This window comes from Gymnoscopelus microlampas (assembly GCF_963454915.1).
Source record: "Gymnoscopelus microlampas genome assembly, chromosome: 13".
Taxonomy (NCBI): Eukaryota; Metazoa; Chordata; class Actinopteri; order Myctophiformes; family Myctophidae; genus Gymnoscopelus; species Gymnoscopelus microlampas.
Window position 1 is genome coordinate 30,767,076 of NC_139950.1, and position 20,331 is coordinate 30,787,406.

The 20,331-nt window shown below is 42.1% G+C and overlaps 1 protein-coding gene across 1 annotated transcript in view; it reads left to right on the forward strand.

The window, feature by feature from the left end:
• The window catches only part of LOC311059124 (AT-rich interactive domain-containing protein 5B-like), an 86,943-nt gene that overhangs the window by 21,279 nt on the left and 45,333 nt on the right, over positions 1-20,331 (forward strand). The window contains exon 5 of the mRNA XM_084076777.1: positions 12,136-12,366. Within this exon, the coding sequence (XP_083932903.1) occupies positions 12,136-12,366 (231 nt within the window). The remainder of the gene's footprint in view (positions 1-12,135; positions 12,367-20,331) is intronic.

The following is a 20,331-nucleotide window of genomic DNA, read 5'->3' on the forward strand; positions in this document are numbered from 1 at the left end:
ATCCCATTGTTCTGATGTGAGAAGATCAATAATATAGGGTGGAGAAAAAAGTACCCTGCTGTATGTGTTCTGTGTATGTCTCCACAAAATGTTGACGTTGCGAAATGATGACGTATGCACGTTTCACGTGGACCGCTCCAGCATGTCCAGCAGCAATCTGGGAACCCATCGCCAAATGAAAAGGAAAAACAGCGCCCTCTGCTGTTTTTTACTCTCTCACTTGGCTCCGGGAGAGCGTATATGGTGGACCCGTGCGCAAGGAAACCGGGGTTTTGGTCTGCCTTCAGCCTTTCTCTTCCGGTGGTGCGACTAAATCCCGGCCACTACATTTGATTGGGTAAAGCGCGGCCTGCTTCCTGAAGGCACGCCTGATCTGTAGGTCAGTGCGTACTCGTTATGACGAACCCCCCCCCGACAGATTCAAACGCAGAGCAGAATCTGTTCTTGAGAGATTAGTCCAGCAGGGACACCGAGTTGTGGCTCTTGGCTTCACTCCGCGGCCATAGTAGGCCTCCGTAGCCTGGGACTGGAGTTGAAGCAACGTCAACTTTTTGAGGAGAAATACACAGAAGACATAAAGTATTTTTGCCACGCGAGTTTATGGAGCTTCTTATAGTACATCAGAACTTTGGGATTTAGGTTGCGTATTCTTAACATGCTAGTTTATGGAGCTTCTTACAGTACATCAGAACTTTAGGATTTTGGTTGAAAATCTGCAATGTGTCCCTTTTAAGAGATACTAGTATATATTTTTTGCACACAGTCTGAAACAAACATCAAATGTGTCCAGCTTGAATCTTCCGTTCATTGTTGATCCGCTTGTGTCTTTGACAGAGCCTTGGTTCTGTGATTTCTAGCCTTGGAAGAGAGCTATATACATTATTAAGTGCAAAGTGCTGTTCACAACATTGGTGGTTACACAGAAAAGATCCTATCCTTTGCGTTTCCTGAAATTAATTGTACATAGTGGTCCCACATGACTTAACAATGTTGTCTCCGCATTATTTGCTTACTTCCGCTACAAACAAAAACAATTATAGTACAATGCACTGTAGGAAGTAGATTATGTTCAATAAATACGATCCAGTTCAGTACTTCTTTCCTTTATCTCATTTTCCCAGTGTAGTAATAACTAATGAGTAAATAGGAGCACATAAACTTTTACATCATGTACTAGACCTATTTATAATGTAGCGTGACGATAAAACACGCTCAGTCCAACCTGTACCAGCGTAAACCCAGCATATGTGCTCATCCTGGCTGTGCTGGTCTTGATTCTCGACATCTATTTAACATCCATCATAATGTATAAGACACAACTGATCCCAGAGTGCCCCTTACCCAGACTGTAGCTCATACGCGCTATGGAAGATAGACTTGTAGCTTTATAGAAATAACACAGTGTTCATTTCACTGCACAGAGGTAATGTATTTGCCCCCGCAGAGAAAGGTAATTGCAATGCAGCTGTGATAGATTCCAGACGTGTGTGTGTGTGTGTGTGTGTGTGTGTGTGTGTGTGTGTGTGTGTGTGTGTGTGTGTGTGTGTGTGTGTGTGTGTGTGTGTGTGTGTGTGTGTGTGTGTGTGTGTGTGTGTGTGTGTGTGTGTGTGTGTGTGTGTGTGTGTGTGTGTGTGTGTGTGCGTAATATGCACACATAATGGGCTGGTATAAATGCATAACAAACACACAAAATAACAACATATGATCTAAAGTGTGTTTTGTAAAATATGATCTAATGGGTGTTTTGTAAAATATCTCACTTCAGAGTTTGCAGTGTGGCATTGGCTGCTTTGATTTATTGAGCGCCAGGCCGGGTCGAGGGAAACCTACGGCTGAAAACAATAGATCATAGATGCCTCTCTGCCCTGTGTTCCCAACCTGTCAGTACATTTCCTTGTTATGTGCTGGGCTGAGCAACACTTGCCAGAATGAACTGCATTCACCCTGTCCTGTTGTTTCCCCTGATTTTTCCCGTGGTCACACTCTGGTGAATGCTGCCACTTAGTTCGACGTGTCCAAGGACAATGTTAATCATTCGAAATTCATAATGTACGTAATTTTCCGTCTCCTGGTGCAGAAAGCATTGCCAACTGGTGGGATGGGGTAAAAAAACTTTGTAAAACTGACAGTGTCTGTGGCATTAAACATGTTTTTATGTGCGCTAGTGGAATTTAGGTACTGTAGATTTACTGTGCATAGGTGTACATAATTCCATATAGCTGGTTCTTCATTCTGTACTGCTACATCTCATACCTTCAATACAGTGTTGTGATTATGTCAGCAAAACCAGCCAGAGAACTTCCATAGCACATCATTGGAGCCATTTTTCTCAGTTAGTCCCTTTTCATATACAACATTTTTGTTGTAACCATTTGGATTTCTAATCACAGCCAATTTCACAGCCACGAGACAATTCATAAATGTAGCATTTAAAAAAAATGTTTTCAGTGTACTTCATGTCCATGACATCACAGTCAGGAGGATTGTAAACAGATGGCGCTGTTTTTTAATGACATATTGCTATCTTAACCATAAGCCATAGACTATAAGCGTCTATTCTTAGGGTGGGGTGGGGCGTGGGGGTGAGGTGTTCATCACACAGGGATAATGTCACTCCTTTCTTTCGCATACACTGTCATGTCCCATGGCCAAACAAATCCCATGTAAATTGTGTATTGTGCTGGATGTAATTATTGAAAAGGGTTCCAGTTGGCTTAACTCTATGGGCTGTTTATTTAAAACCTCCCCTCCCCTGTACAGATCTGCACTGATAGTGAGAGAGACAGGGAGAGAGAGAATAGGAGAGAGAGATTCTTATATAATGACAGGAATTCACAATAGTGAGTCTCTCTGAATGACAAGTCCCCCCTCTGCTTTACAGTTTTTTTTCTTCTGTTTTCTCTTTTGCTGTGGAAGCGTGTCTATTCCAAATAGTATGTAGTATTCTTTGACCCCCCCCCCCCATATTCCTGCTTCCTCCCTTTTTATTTTCATTTTCTTCTCCTTTATTTTTACTTCTTTCTTGTTCCATTCTTTTACTGATAGCATATTAAATCATGTTTCCTTTTCACCCAGCGCACGCCCTGAGAAATCACTCCAGGGGTTGATAATGGGGGCCCATCTTTGAGGAAACACACACAGCAACTTTGATCTGGAATGACATGTAATTCCTTGCCTGACCCAATTCCCAATCTTCTGATAAGATGTTTTCCCCCCCTATTTCTTTTTTTGCCTTCCTCTCTCTCTCTCTCTCTCTCTCTCTCTCTCTCTCTCTCTCTCTCTCTCTCTCTCTCTCTCTCTCTCTCTCTCTCTCTCTCTCTCTCTCTCTCTCTCTCTCTCTCTCTCTCTCTCTAACCTTCCCATGGTATTCGATCAAATGGGAACTCGCCCGTCCCTTTAAAGATACATTTAAAGCCAACATGTCATACATTTCTTTCTCCAAGAGGAAGTTATGTTGGAAGAAAATGCTGTCTACTAGGGTGAGCTGAGGAAACTCTCTGCCTCTGTCTCTGTATCTCTGTCAGAATCTCTGTGATCCACTATCTCAGCTGCTCAATTAAGTTTGTGTCGGGACGGTAACGTACAGTATGCGTGACAAATAAGAGTGGCCGTCATAGCAGGTCGAGCGGCGTTACTTTGGTGAAAAAGCGTCTATGCTCAGCGCGCGGTGGAGTGAGTGAGATAATCGTTTGTATAGATGTAGAAGAAAACCAGTCTGGAATTATGCTACCAAGGCTATGGCGCTTGATTTGATTTGCTGGCGGTGGTGTTTGCGCATTTGCGAATTTGCTCTCTAAATTGACTGCTGGTGGAAGTAGACTGACCCTCAAACCCAGCGGTAGTCAGTCATTAGTCAGGCTGCGTTTAGGGACCAGACAGTGAGCAGTGTTTTTAGGAGCAGATTCATCACAACACAAGTACAGAACAGCATGTTGACTGGCAGTCCTCCCTGCCCCCTCACTAGGCAGTGTTACTTTAGCTACAGTTATGCCTGTGTCAATAATGGTGGCTGTTGGCCTGTTGCCCTGGCAGTAATCATGGCTTCACTTCTCCCTCTCCCTCTGCGAATCTCTGTGATTGTGGTGATTCCGACAGGCCGAGGCTATAATTTCATCTCGGCCATGAAAGCAGGCCCTCCGGAGCATTCCGTTAGCTCATTTGTAACGAGGACCGTGCCGTTGTTGTTGTTGTTTTGTCTGTTGTAGTTTTTTTTTCTTCTCTAAAATAACCAATACGGGTTATTCAATGAGGAGCGCCCCCTGAATAATTCTGTCATGTATTACAGAACCTATTAAATGCAAACTTTTCAATCTGGCAATCAATAAGGGAGGCAGCTTACTTTGGCCCCGTGCCAGACGCATTAGGGCTGCTAGCGATGGTTGCTAGGGAGCCGAGCCTGCTCAGGGGAAAGAATGTTTAATGTAATAGAATCACATAAATCAACTGAAGGAAAGTGCTTGTGTTGTCCCCCTCTTCTCTTCTCTTCTCTGTTTCATTTTGTATGTGAAACCATTTGATATGGGAGTTATGGGAGTGTATTTTTGAAAATGTGGTATTGCCATTTTTTCCCTCCTCTGTGAACCGCAAGAACATCTGGGATGGAATTAAGCAGGGTGTAGTTGAATAGTGTGTGTGTGTGTGTGTGTGTGTGTGTGTGTGCGTGCGCGTGTGTGTGTGCGTTAGTGTGTGCCTGTGTTCTTGTATGCATAGCTGTGTCCTCAATCCTTGCGCTGCACACTTGAATAAATTGAGGTGAAAATTATATAAACATTTTTTTTCTTCTTTTTTGTCACAGCCCGCTGCCCCACCCCGCAGGAAGGAACGAGCCACTTTAGTGCTTTACCATAATTAAGAACAGGAGCCAACATGCATGAAGGGCTCTCTCTCTCTCTCTCTCGCTCTCTCTCTCTCTCTCTCATATTCTCTCTCTCGCTCTCTCTGTCGCTCTCTGCCCTCTGTACAATTTCAATAGAACATTTCCTCTGGGTGTTGGTGCCCTTTTGTGAGAATATGATTCCCTTTGAAGAGTTAGCACACAGACATGCCTTGTGAATGTAAAAGCCTAATATCTCTTTAAAGGAATTTGGCCGTGCACGCGCAGTCGCGCACGCGGTTTGCAGCTGATATTACGGGCAGAGGCACGGAGACTCAGCGCCAGTGAGTGATGCGGTGTTGATGACTGAGGGCCATTGAGTCATTTGCAGACACAGTATGTGTCATTATGCGGCTGCATCTGATGAATGTGGATGCGATGAATATAGCTCAGATTATTACTCCCTTTGAGCAAAACAAGCTCTGTTAGTGCTGTTGTCATATTTCAATGGAGCGGTTTTCTAATGTGGCACTTCATGAACGATTGCTGGGAAGAATTTCTTATTATAATTTCATTTTACTTTGTGGCAAAACAGCCGTGAGCAATTAGCGAAATGTTACTACGCCTTTTGCTTTCTGTCTGCTTGCAGCCGTTCACAGATTAAATATACAGTATTATGTGAATCAGGCAAATGAAATGAATCCACATCGTTATGCCGTTTCATATTCCCTTCACAGAAAACACAAGGTGGCCGTCTGTGAAAATGGGATTCCATTTTCAGCCACCTCCCCACGTCATTTCCATTTGGTGTCATTGACAGATGCTGTTCCATTTTTATGTGGTCAGGTTTCAATAACATGAAACCAATAGCTGCATCGAGCAGCCTGCCGCCACCACTTATATAGCCCTCGCTCAGTGTCGCGTCCCCTCGCAGGGAAGTGTGTAGGCAGAAAGAGAGGGAGAGAGAGAGAGATGTGTGTGTGTGTGTGTGTGTGTGTGTGTGTGTGTGTGTGTGTGTGCGTGTGCGTGTGCGTGCGTGTGTGTGTGAGAGAGAGAGGGGGAGGGAGGTGACGGCGAGGGGGAGTTAGAGGTAGAGAGAAGCGGATGAATCAGAGATGTGTTATATATTATGAGTGGCTAAATGGGAACAGGGCAACCTCTCAGATCAATACAGAGCATAGGAGCAGAGAGCCTCGAGGATGGAGGTAGAATATCAAACGAGAGCTTTCCCTCTCTCTCTCTCTCTCCGTCTTTCTCCCTCTCTCACCCTTTGTTTATCTCACCCACTTCCCCTCTATTGTCCCTGTCCTTCTGTTTTTTGAACCCCCCTTCTATCCCCTTGTTGTCCATGCTTTTATCCCCCCCCCATCTCTCTCTCTCTCTCTCTCTCTCTCTCTCTCTCTCTCTCTCTCTCTCTCTCTCTCTCTCAACCCCTTGAATTAGTCTGCTTGTTTTCAAGACTTTGGGCTTTGTTTTGATGTAACTACTTTTAGCGTCGTTAAAAATAATAGTAAACTCAAATATAAATGTGACATTATTGGCACTGCCGTACCATTTTCTCACTAAAACCACAAAAACAGTCGGGGAGGAGATCCAGTAAATTCCTTGCCCGGCTAGATAATGTGGAAATGTTGACAACAGCAAATTTGAGCCAAGTGAGTGATTTAAGGACTGCAAGCGGGTGACAGATAGCATGGGAATAATGGTTTTCAGCCTGTTCCCGACTGTCTGTGAAACTGAGCTGTTGGCGACGTCCACACTCACTGGCGAGATCTTGTCAAGAGTTTGTGGCCACTTTGAATATTTTCAAGCTCAGCTGAATGTAATGACACGGTTTACGCGAGTCAGATAGTGTGGGCTGTGTTATTTTTTGCTAGTAGCTATAGTCGGCTCCAGCGCTCGCAGCAGACCTCATATTACAAGTGGATTTATTTTCAGCTTAGTGAAACTGTTAAGAGAAATTCTCAAATAAAACCAATGGCTCTCAGAGATCCAGCAGTAAATCACCCCAATACCCCCCCCCCCCCATTTATTTTCTCCTGGAGCTGCCTTGTTAGAAATTCAGCACTATCGATGATGTTTCATCTGACATTGCGGCGGTTATTCATCTAGCTCTAGTTACAGCCCAGCAGCTGCTACAACTGTAGCTAATGAGTTTCGTGTCGCATGCGGCATTTCTGAGATTTCCTTTATGAGTTGTGTAATATATTATATGTGTAAGGCGTGGGATTACAACAGACATTATCCCTTTAGTGTAATTGGACAAACCCCCCCTTCATTTCACCTGGTATAAGGGTTCACCCTTTAACCCTCCTTCTTTACCCCCACTACACAAGCTATATAATCTCTTCTGCTTCTACCCTTTCCTCTTGAGGAACTATTTAGCTGCGGTTTCTGAGGAATATATGATTTGGGCACATATAAAGCATTGGATTAAATTTAGAACTCAATGTTTACTTTAAACAAAGGGCATCTGTGCCACCACACTGTATAATGTAGCCATATGCCCTACTGTGTTAAAAAGAAAGCGTTAGACCAGGGGTGGGCAACCTTGTCTGGCACATGATCACTTGGCCGTTTTCCAAGGCTAGCGTGATCACCCAGTGCCAGACAGCGAAAACAAGGATTGCTTTTACTTCTTATTGTAGGCTGCTAATGAGAATAATACAAGCATAACAAATCAATAATTCAATAATAATCCCTAACAAAGAATGATTCAATTTTTTAACACAAATAATAAAGGTAGGATAAATTCTGACTATCAAGGTTTTATGCGCACACCAAACAATTATTATTAATGGCTAATAATGGTTGCAACTCAATTGATTGCCTCAAAAGCCCAATCTAATAACCTGATCAAAAAGAGGTGATTGCGCACCTCTGGGTTAGAGTACATGGGAAAATTAGCGTTTATATTTTTTTATCTTCTATTTTATAATTATGAAATGCTTCACACCACTGCCTGGTATTATACTACTATTGAATGGGAGCCAGCCAACAAGCGCTAATATAAGTGTTCCCTTGATCAGTATTACTACATTGTTCATTGCTATTCCCAGTTGTAAGAATATTGATTAAAGAGGAGCCGGAGGAAGGAATAATATTGGTCCTCTTGAGCGAAGGAGCTTTGCATGTTTTTATCTCTCAAGTCAATCAACAGATACGGTCCTTGCCAAGTGTAACAGCGTGAACATTTGCATCTGTGCGGCGCCGTGTCCCTCGGGTTGTGTTTCATAACATAACACAATCCCACACTGCAAAATGTGTACACTCTCAGAGTTAAATTAACACTCAGATTGTACTGTGTAACAAAATGCGCCACTCAAGCGCCATTGTCACTTCTGTATCATTTCAAACAAGCATTAATCAAAACAATATTTGTATTCCTTAATATGAATTAAGAATTACATGCAATAGTCTTTTATTTTTCATATTATTCTGGTGGCCTATAATTGCTCACTGACTCCAACACCGACCCAGTGGCTTAAAACGTCTGCACTGGTGGTGAGTGTTATTAGATGAGTAGAGTACATTACGGTGTGATATTCTTCTTATGTGTTACAATATATTGAGTAGCATTGATTGAGTGGTTATACCATCAGCTGTCCTGTAGAGCATTTATGACCCTGACACTATTGCCGTTTTATGAGGTCAGGGGCTTTACGACATCACCTTCTGAAAATAATCTGCAGGGCAGCTGTGTGATCCAGACACATCAGTACTGCCCCTAGAGGACTAACAGAGAAAAAGAGAAGGAGAGAGGGGAGAGAGAAAGAGAGAGAGAGGATAGGAGGGAGGGAGAAAGAAAGAAAGTAGACAGAAAGCGAGATTGATAGAGAGAGTGCAGGAGAAAAAGAGAGGGGAAATAAAAAATGCATAATAATGTTAACATTCTCTCTGTGTGTCTTCCGGCTCTCCAGTGATACAGCCAAGGCCCCAACCAATTACAATGTTTGCGTAAAGAGAAGGACATCCTTTATTTGTAAAGGTCGGCTTTTATGAACAAAAGGAATTGAAAGTGTACACACTCAGTGTACATTAAACATACACGCGCGCACGCACACACACACACACGCACACATACAAGGACATGCATACAGTACAAAGACACATGCTTTGCACATACAGTAGATGCGTGCACAAAGCAAACTGTATATTAAGACAGGTAACTTTACATGTGTGTATACCGGTATGCATTTAGGATACCTGCCACAACGCCGGCACACATACTCTACTATGAAGACACACACAGACTGTACACATACAGTATCTCAAGAATCAAGCAGGTTTATTTGTTCTACTCATAAAGGTACAAGTAGGGGGCGGCAGTGGCTCAGGAGGTTGAGCAGCCGTTTTGTAATCGGAAGGTTTCACGTTCGATCCCAGGCTCCTCCTGGCTGCGTGTCGAAGTGTCCTTCAGCAAGACACTTAACCCCTAACTGCTTTCGATGAGCAGGTTGGTGCCTTGCATGGTTTCCTCCGCCGTCGGTGTGTGAATGGGTGAATGTGAAATACGTTGTTAAGTGCTTTGGAGAAAAGTGCTATAAATGCAGTACATTTACCATTTACCAAGTAGCTAAAGGCAAGTATGTGAGGTTCTCAAAATACTGCGCAACAATATTAAGGCCTGTGTGTACATTTATTATATCCCTTGCCTCTCTTACCAAATAGAATCTAATCAAGTGAAATGTTGTTGGTCGCTGGGAGAAGGTCCCTGACATTTGGAAGCAAAACCTCCTCTACCTCTAAGCTGTAATTGCATACAACTGCGCGATATCAAATGAAACAGTGCCGAAGCTGTGTGCGTGTGTGCACGTGTTCTGACTTTTACATGTATGAAACGTGTGTGTGTGTGTGTGTGTGTGTGTGTGTGTGTGTGTGTGTGTGTGTGTGTGTGTGTGTGTGTGTGTGTGTGTGTGTGTGTGTGTGTGTGTGTGTGTGTGTGTGTGTGTGTGTGTGTGTGTGTGTGTGTGTGTGTGCATGCATGCCTACACACATGCCTGTTTGCTATATATTGGATCACATTGGCTGAATAGTTTTAATCTTTCTCTTTTGAAGTGGAGTCATTGGAGTGTAGCAGCGCTAATTACACTGATGGTACCGAGTACAGCTGCTGTAAATATGTTCTGAATGCTGACCTTGTCCTGGTCCGTCTTTCTGCTCATTTCACTAATGATGCCTGGTGCTTAGGATGGAAGTGACACCAAAAGGTAGAAATAACTTCAAATAGACTTGTGGCGACAGTTGTTTTTCCAGCAACGAAGCCTCTAAGCATTAGCAATGGTAACATAAAGCATTAGCTAGCCAACTGAGGCTGGCTGTGAAGTAGAGTAGTAGACTATGCAATAAATAATGTTTTTTGTTTGTTTCTTTTTTTTTCTTTTTCAAAACTGACTGTTCTTCATCATCAAAATATGTTGAATGCTTTTGAAGCCTTTAGACAAACAATACTGTAATTAGAATGGCTGAGCATGAGAATTACAATGCAAGTTATTTGACTTCAGCTTGTGTGTGTGGGGGGGTGTGGGTGTGTGTGTGTGTGTGTGTGTGTGTGTGTGTGTGTGTGTGTGTGTGTGTGTGTGTGTGTGTGTGTGTGTGTGTGTGTGTGTGTGTGTGTGTGTGTGTGTGTGTGTGTGTGTGTGTGTGTGTGTGTGTGTGTGTGTGTGTGTGCTTGTGAGCGTGTGCATGCGTATGTGCGTGTGTACTGTATGTATTCCATTGCAGCTCAGTTGTTACCGAATTATCTAAAATACCCTAAAATATTTATCAAATGAAGTCTAGTTATGATGGTTGAGTTACATTTCATATCGTATCACTGATCACACCATTCATTCATTAATTATAATACTAGTATAGATAGATAATTATTATTGCTGTAGTTAAGCTGTTGATATAGATTGAAGAAAACGTATACATTCCCCAATATTGCAAAATTCCATATGTGTTATGGCTGCTCCACTCTCATAAAAGATTTGATAAGTGATTTGTGCAGAGGGTGTGATGTGATAAAATAGATTTTGACAGACTGTTGCAAGGCCCATCACACTGGTCTCTCTCTCTCATCACACTGGTCTCTCTCTCTCTCTCTCTCTCTCTCTCTCTCTCTCTCTCTCTCTCTCTCTCTCTCTCTCTCTCTCTCTTGAAAACCCTATAGGGAGAAATTCTATTGCACTTATTTCGCTAAAGTAAAGGCATCCAATGGAGAAATTGCTCCAACGATTTCTTTCACCTCACCTCGAACTTGCTTGTTAAACCTTGTCAGCCTGAACAGTAAGGAACTAGAATTTTCCATGACATATTACTTCACTTAACACCATAGCAGTGTTGCATGTAATGCATTCTGCAACATTGCATGTAATGCATTCTGCAACATTGCATGTAATGCATTCTGCAACATTGCATGTAATGCATTCTGCAACATTGCGTGTAATGCATTCTGAAACATTGTGTGTAATGCATTCTGAAACATTAGGTGTAATGCATTCTGAAACATTACAAATGGATGCATTCTGAAACCTTGCATGTTACACATTCTGAATTGTTGCGTGTATCTGATCATACTATACAGACGTACGGCATTATTTGCTTAGGAGGCGTTTATAGGTATTTATTCAAATCAGGACTCATAAAGCATTTAAGAGTTTTGTGTTTGGTTTCACATTTTACATTTTAGATGCATATTTGGCTCTTTAAGACAGCATTAGCTGTGGACCCCCTGGAACCCCTTCAAGGACCCCTGTGGGTCCCCAGACCCCACTTTGAGAACCACTGCCTTAGGGCCTCAGCAATACACCCACCAAGTGTGAAGTGAATCGGATGAACGGTTCTCGGGATATGCAAAGGATATTCAGACAGACAGAGCTTGTATGAATTTATGGATGGATGACTTAACAAGGAGTGCAGCAGTAAAATAAGCTTCAGTTCCTATGCAACATCATTACAAGCAACCAGTAATAATAAGCCATGTGAAATTCACACTATGAATTTATCAAAACATTCATGAACTTAGAACCCTAATCTAATTAATGATTAATACGTACTGTACTTGGTAAAGAATTTACATAATCAGGAGGAGAAAAGGTCAGAAGGGTTTTTCTTGTCACTAATTTGTTTCACGCTCACAAACAAGCAATTAAAAAACTGGTCATCACTTGCCAAATCAGCCTAACTCCAAATATTCTGTCTTTCGAAATAGTCTGCTGCATAGTACATCAAATTGCTTTTGACTTTTCCATTCTCACCACGAGTCTTAATATATTGTGCCTATAATAGCATTGTGGACCTGCCTGACTGTTGCTGTGTCTTCCACTTTTGTCCTCCAGGCCAGGAGGAGGACGGACGCAGGGTGTTGGTGCTGAGCTACCCCCAGTACTGCCGCTGCCGCTCCGTCCTGGCCCGGCTCCGGGACCAGCCCTCCTGTCTGCTCACGGACCACACGGTGCTGGCACTGGGCGGTATCGCCTCGTTGAGCGGGAACACCAGGATCCTGTACTGCCGGGACACCTTTGAACACCCGGCCCTGCTGCAGAACGAGAGCATCTGTGACGAGTTTGGTGAGTTCGGCTGCGGTTGGCACCTTCCAGCCCAGCCTGCATTGAAAAGTCATCGTCGGAAGCTTTCGCTGCAATATCCTGAGTGTTCATTTAACTCCGCGCATGTGCTAATGCAACATGCTCGGAGTTACAAATGGATAAACTGAGGATTTTACGGTGTTCAGAGGAGTAACCACATGACTGCTCGTGTGAAACTTCAGCAGCCAATATGGTTGCGGTTTGCGAAGCTGAGCCAAAGCGTCGGCCCTACTTTGCAACTGCGACTATTTTGCTGTCGTCTGCTTTGAAGCAATGTGAAACGTCACTTCAAAGTAGACGACCTAACGTGGCACTTGAACATATGGCGTTGAGATAATGAGTGAACATTACACTTTGGAGAATACGTTCGCACTGGTTCTTCACCTGAGTGATTGACTGATGTGATGTTCTATACAAATTGTAAACATTTGCTGTAAACATTTTGTCCTCGTTGGCAGCTCCAGTGTGTACATTCTGCCAGATAATATGAATCAATCCCAGAAAAGTGCTTGAATCCAATCAACTACCTTTAATATTGAAAGTCAGTAAAAGGACTTTCCAATTCTGAAGTTCCCATGATAAATGTGAGTTCTGAAATGGTAGGGTTTTGTCACTGCTAGACATTGTGTCCATACTGTGTCCTCAGTGTCTTGATTACAGTATGTGTAAGTACTGTTTTCTAATGGCAAGACTAAAGGTGTTTTAAGTGATATACGTATATACTGTGTATATATATATCTATTAGGACACTTGTGCACATCCAGACCCTAGCGCAGGTGGTGCGGGTCAATTCTGTAAGACGGTTTACATAAAATTAACACTCCAAAACACAAACAAATGCAGGACTGTTTCACAGGATTTATTGCACAATGTGTTTCGCCCTACGCTTCATCAGGTGCTGTACTGACAGGTGTGAGTGATCACCATTTATAGTGTAGAGTAGAATATAGAGTATTTTGGGGGGAAAAGTGAGCAGACAAATTTGGAACTGGAACACTATTGAGGGTGTGCTCTCTCCTAATTGGATGACATTGGTGACCCCTGTTACTGAGCAAATACTCTATAACACACTTTAACTTCTAAAATAATCATATACTGTAGGGCATATGCTGTAACATAAACAAAAAGAAAGCTCTTATTTGTGTGGTATCTTTTATATACTGATAATGACTATATATTACATTAATCACTGCACTGTGACTAATTATAAGGAGTTCTCTATGTGTCAAAATCACATTTGGTGGGATTTCCAACATAATGGCTTATACAGCTTTAGCCATTGGTTTTGATTTCAGTATTTCTGTCACTGATAGAAATGCAAAGGATTTTGCCAGAGGAGTATTTAAGTTGAGGTTATGGACTCTCTACAGCAGTTATATCTACTGCTTTGTTTGTGTTCTAATCTGTGTGCGGTAACCCTTGATAGCTCGAGTAAATCAAAGCTATCTAAAGAAACGAGAATAGACTTTCGAATCAATGCTTTTAATTTAGTTCATTAAGGCTTGAATTGGGATTCAGTACAATACTTGATAATTAATTGGCTATCATTCCCTATTAAGAATTTTCAATATGCTAATTGAATTCCATTTTGCCTCACTGGGCTCAGCCCAAAGGGGGTGACTCGGTTTATGAGCACAAGTAGCCAGCATTCAAATACCTGGGGCGGTCATGCCTATGACAAGCATTTTCCCCATTCATGTGAAGCATTATGAATTGCTGCAACATCTCTATCTGCCACTCACAGTGCTTTCACTGTACTCTACCTCATGAACCCACACATTTTTATTAACCCTGAGCGGGGACAAAACAATGGAATAATGTGATTCATCTGTCTTTATATTTCCTTTACTCGCCAGCTTACAGCGAGTTGGCATTCACATTAATGGCTCCTCTGGTCAGAAGTCATTGTTTTTCTTTTCCTGTGAATTTGCCAGTTGGCAATTGCACATTTTTGTAGGGGAGCAGCAGAGGTGAGAAGGGAAGATTGTTGTAGGCGTAGGAAAATACTGTAAGTTATGAATAGTAACGCTAACATCCTGTGGCAGCTGTTGCTCATTCACTTGGCTCAATAATGTCATTCCTTTGTGAGCCACTATTGAAGCTAAACGTTTGTTTAGAGAGCCTAAGGGAGTTCTAGGTTGACTAAGGCTTTCTATGCCATTCACTTGAAGGTTTAGCAGGTCAGAAGCACTGTTTATGCATGAATTGCTGCTGATATGCCTGGAAACAACATGAGAGGTCAGTGACATCACTGCTGCTAGAGGGCGCTATCCCCCTGGGCCGCTGCGCTATTTTTTGTTGAAATACCCATAGGGGAATCTTATGAATCGCCTCATATAAGAACTGTGTTCGAAGAATAAACACACCACCCCGGCGATTTTACTCATATGGCTATGAAGCATCGACTGAAGGTGGAAATGTACAAATTTACCCAAAGAGTAACACAATAAACGCTCAAACGACCCAACGACTACATTTCCTATGAACGTGGCTGCTGCCCGGCACACATAACCGTGCTTGTTTTATTGACGGAGCGTGACGTATTTTAGTAGGGACAGTGATTTCAGACCCGGAAGTGTAGTTTTTAAGACTTTTAAGGCAGAATTAATAAAATGTTCTCCATAAATAGGCTGTATCAAATATGAATGAATATCATAAACGATACAGAGCCACCTTCCTGACAGAAACGCCTGGATGATTTGTTTATTTTTGGAACACAGTTCTTATATGACGTGATCTAAGATTCCCCTATGGGGATTTCAACACCAAAAATAACGCTGCGACCCAGGGGGATTGCGCCCTCTAGCGGCAGTGATGTCAGACTTCGGTGCTCTATTACGCTGTAAGCTCAGCGTCTTTTTATTTGCACGCATGCACCAACGTACACAGGTTCTGCATGCACTCGATGGCTCCTGAATAAATTCATATTTCCCTTGAAATAAATTCTAATGAGGCACACATTAAATCCACCTTTTATTAGGATAGTACCAGTACGGTGGATGAACAAGACAGAAACATAATCAGCTGTTAAATGAGAGAAGTTAGAAATTGACTGGGGGACCAATTTTACTGTCTTTTTCTATTCTTCCCTCAATGCTAATTCTGACCTTTGGATTCAGCTAAATCTGCTGTGGTAGCTCTAATGGCTGTCCTCTTGTCTGGGCTAATTCATGAAAGTGTGTCAACCTACCTCAGGGGGTCGAGGAGACGAGGGGGCTAGGGAAGAAGAGGCGAAATGAAATTTCTGCAGCCTGTTAGCGTTTATGTTGTGTAGACTGTGGTTTGCCGTGCAGTTTTGCTTTCAGCATATTACCAGATTAGGTCCCACGAGGCTGTCTTATCTGTTTACCATATGTATGTGTGCTCATGTACTGATCTCTGCACACATGATAGCCATGGGACAACAGGTTTTTATTTTCCAGTGCACCCATTATGCCATTATACTGGTTTTACTTCGGGGCTAGGTGTGTCCTTTGGATGAATTAAAGATACCGGTAATGCCACTGTGATGTTCTGTGTGAAAGCATATAGGGCGGTAGTAATAATAAGGTGAACAGCACTTTCCGACAATTGTCGTTGAGAAGTTCAATATTTGTGCAGACCTGCTTGCGAGGCTGCAGCCTGATGTAAGGTCACCCCTAATGTGATCGCTGCATCGGTAATGTGAACGTCACTGTTGTTGGCCAGTGTGCTTTATCTGACTTGATCCATATTCATGTTTTGCATTAGCGTCATCATAGTCCGTGGCCCTGTTTTCTTCTGTGAAGGCGACTGGTTGTGTGTCTTTGAGCCCGACTGCTCCATATTCATGTTCAGCACGTCAGCGCCATCCCAGCCACTGCCTCATTCATGACATTCATGCCATTGGCTTTACTCATTATGGCCACAACCTCTCTGCCAGCGCGGGTTGATTTTTAAATTGTACCATTTTACTGCTCTGATTGATGAAAACTCAGCAATTACCCCTAGGGACACTGAATGTGCTAATGCTACAGTACTTGGCCGCAGATGGGTGAAAATACTGTAGGTGTAATCATAGGGCACGACACGCAGTAAAAATCCTCAGTGTAATTTTTTGCACTCTTGAGAGTTAAAGGAGCACTTCACCTATTTTCAACCTTATCTTCATATATTTGTTCCTCACTCAGGCTCATTGTAAAAGCCGCCATTTCTGTGTTCTCGCTTTGTGTCTCAGAGCCTTTTTCCTCCTGGAAAGTTAGCGCACTAAAATAGAAGCTACTGTTGTTGCATCAATAAAACAAAACTTGTTTGAAATGGCCACGATCACGTCATCGGTAGGGTCATCAGCAGGCACATTTCATATCTACCCACAGTCTACCTCTGGGAAAAGTGTGTGGAATGGTACAGACCTATAGTGAGCATTAGTGATCATGATGACATTATGATGTTCCTTTAAATTACTGTGCAGTTGTGTGAAGCCAGAATGTCCCAAACCATGTTTGTTTACTCAGTGTCATACACTTCTGATACACATCTGTTGTTGTGTTCGATGTACATACAGATACACAGTTTAGGAAGGGACTTATTACGTAACAGATAACCAGAGACAAGCTGGGGGAGTTTATAGTTTATACTACAATATTCTGTTATACGGCTAGTCCTTTTATAGTCTGTTACACAGAGAGACAGAGAGGGAGAGAGGGAGAAGAGAGAGCGTGTTACTAGATAAGGTGAAATGTTGAGTGACAGATGATAGTACCTTCAGATTCATTGTCGTGATGGCACTAAACATTACTCACATTACTTTGGCAGGAAGTAAAGCACAACTGTAATTATATCTCAGTCCTGTTGGATAAATTAACACCGATGTTTTACTGTGCAGCGTTTGTCCATCATATATCATATTCATTTGTAACTCCAGGAGTGTACAAATGGAACCAAATGGAACCTTCCGGGTCCATTTGGTCACATTTGTACCCTCCCTGAGCTAAATTGACACTGAGGCTTTTATTGTGTGAAAATGTGTACATTTTTATTCATGCCTGCTTGACAGCCATTCATTTTGGGCATGTGTTGAAGAGAATATTATAGCCATAATTCTCCTTTTGTTCTCCTCTTCTGGAGTAATGCTCACAAATTACTGACCTTCCCCCCAACCTCTTTGGAAACCTAACACCCCTTGTGTGCACATTGCTTGAATCAACAGTATTTTGAAAGTTGGTGAGGCAATCATGTTCGGGGTGAAGAGGCTCTCTCTTTCTTCCTCCCTCTCTCTCCCTCTCTCTATGGTCTTACTCGCTCACTCTCGTTTGCCCTCTATTCCCCACGTTTCCTTGGCATGGAAACCATATATTTCATGTGCGGTTAAGTGTTTTCTGTTTGAAATAGCTCTTGCTCTGTGGCCGTTTGATGTTTATTAAAAAGGAACATTTTCAGTGGAATCCTTTGGAATCCTTTTTTTTGTAATCCCCCAGGGTGGCAGGAGAAGAAACATTTTGTTTTACTTTTATACAGCATATTAATGTTGTCCAGATGCCCTAAACCTAAACAGTATTTATTTTTGCTCTATTTTTAACAGCATTGTCTGTATGTGTGTGTGTGCGCACGCGCGCGTGTGTGTGTGTGTGTGTGTGTGTGTGTGTGTGTGTGTGTGTGTGTGTGTGTGCGCGCGTGCGCGTCTGTGTAAATGTGTTAATGTTGGGAGGGTCGCCCTAGTAATACCACGATAAGAACAGAATGTAAACAGTGATAGAAGAAAGATTTCTTTGTCTTCATTTGTCACTCCTCTTCCTACTGAAACTGATATCCTGAGAGAGAGGGAGAAAGAGAGAACAAAAGAAAGTTATTTTAAATCTTGCTCTATCATGTCAGGTATGTCGTAGCTTTAAAATGACACAATATACTGTAGATAGCTTTAGTGGGTGGTATCACTTGCATGATGTCATTTTTTTCCTAAACTTGAGCCCACTCTCCCTCTATCCAAACATAAAATCACATTATATGAATTATGCACTGGCCAGTATATTGTCCCAGTATCAGCCCCACCTGTCAATGTAACTGGCAACTTGCTCACTAAGCTCCCTTATTCCTATCTCCTTCACGGAATTGTGTTAACCATCAGTTGATGCATTTTTATTGACCATATGCCATGGTATAGAGAGGTCATAAAAAGTGAGATTCAGAAAGGAGAGAGATGATATGCTGCAACCCTAGAATCAGATTTCATAACTAGGGCATGCGTTTGTGTTATTGCATCAAAGGCAAGCTGAACATGTGCTTGAAGGTTACATTATGTGAGGGCTGATCAAAAAGTTGTACGACTTAGCCTTCATTTCAAAGAACCCTGTGCATAGAACATTATTACAAGCTGTCAGCTTCAGAGTAATCTCTCCTCCAGATGACATGCAGTTGTCTCAGCGTTCCTGGCATTTTCTGAAACCCTGTTGGAAACCTTTGACGGTGAGGTGAATGATTGAGTTTTGTTTTCCCATTATTATGGATGGTTGGAATGGCATTAAATCCCCTTCCTTTCAGCTTCATTTACTTATTTCTTGAATGGAGACACAACTGTGGGGTGCAAAAACCATCACCGTGTTCACACGGCTTGTTGCTTGCCGCGCTTTCTCCCACATTCACTCTTCAGTCCAATAGAAACATCTTCACATGAGCACTCTGAAGTAGACAGCTTGTAATGATAAGCATGCACATTGTTCTTTGAAACAAATGATCAGTTTACATCATCATTCCCTTGCTGGCCGAACAAGACTCTGTCTAATGGAGTTTGGATCTTGGCGTTCATGTGGCCAGTCTGTGGCGTCAGTGATCTGTGATGTATCTGTGACGTATGACCTCAAATTTGTTTTTTGCTCGATCCAACCCCCATTGACTTCCATTATAACATTAAAGTTAAATATGCAAAAGGTAGCGTAATTATTTCTTGGTCTACTGACAGGGTGCACAGGAAATTTGGCGCTTATTGGTCCAGTGGTTTGTGAGATTAGCCCGGACAACCACATACAGACACACACATACAAACAGACAGGCCCTCTTGTATTCGGTTCACCTCCTACAGAGCCACAACCTTGAGAAATTACATACTGTATATATTTATACTCTCAAGAGTCACTCCTCTGCTTTGGATTATACTCTCAGCATGGTGATAAAATGTGACTAGCCTTGATAAATTCATGCATGGTCTGTTTTATTCATTCTTCTAATAGTAGAGCAGCACAAATAACATAGAACATATGTGCAGATCACTAGTGCTACAGTATTTTATATATATATATATTTTTTTTATATATATATATTTTGACTTCTAAATAAGTTCATGCCCTTTTCAGCTTTTTTGGCAAACAGTTCATAATAGATAAGTAAGCATCTGGCCACAGGCAAGAAGTTCTCCAGAAGCCCGGACCTGTTATTTACAGTACAACGTTTTCTCACTGGCATACAGTAATACTGATCTAGGATAATAAATAAAGGAGAGTGCTAACATAACCAAAGCGTAAGCCTCGTTATTTTGCAAGTTGTAGTCAATTTAGATTTGGAGTACACATTTAAAGGACAACTTAAATAAATGCACATCATTCTACAAAAATAGTCAGATGTTTTTGTGCATTAAAAAAATATCTCCTCCTAAAGAACTTCAATTTCTTCCATTTTCAGTTCAAAGTCATATCAACAAAGCTTGTATTAGTTATATATTTTGAAGCTAGAGTCCAGTGTGACTTAATAAAAGTGTGAGTATGTACTTGTGTGAGTGTATAAAAATGTGCACCATAAAAGTACATACCTTAACCATTTTATACAAAGAAGCTGAATGACTTAAAAACCTGTGAAATAAAGATGATACAGTACTACAGTATCCTATTTATTCTAGCAAGTTACTGTACTTTCTACCTCAACTGAGTCAGCTGTCTGGGCCTGCAGGTCAGCATTGCATTACTAAAGTTGATGAACACCACACCCCAGGTTTGGTTATTA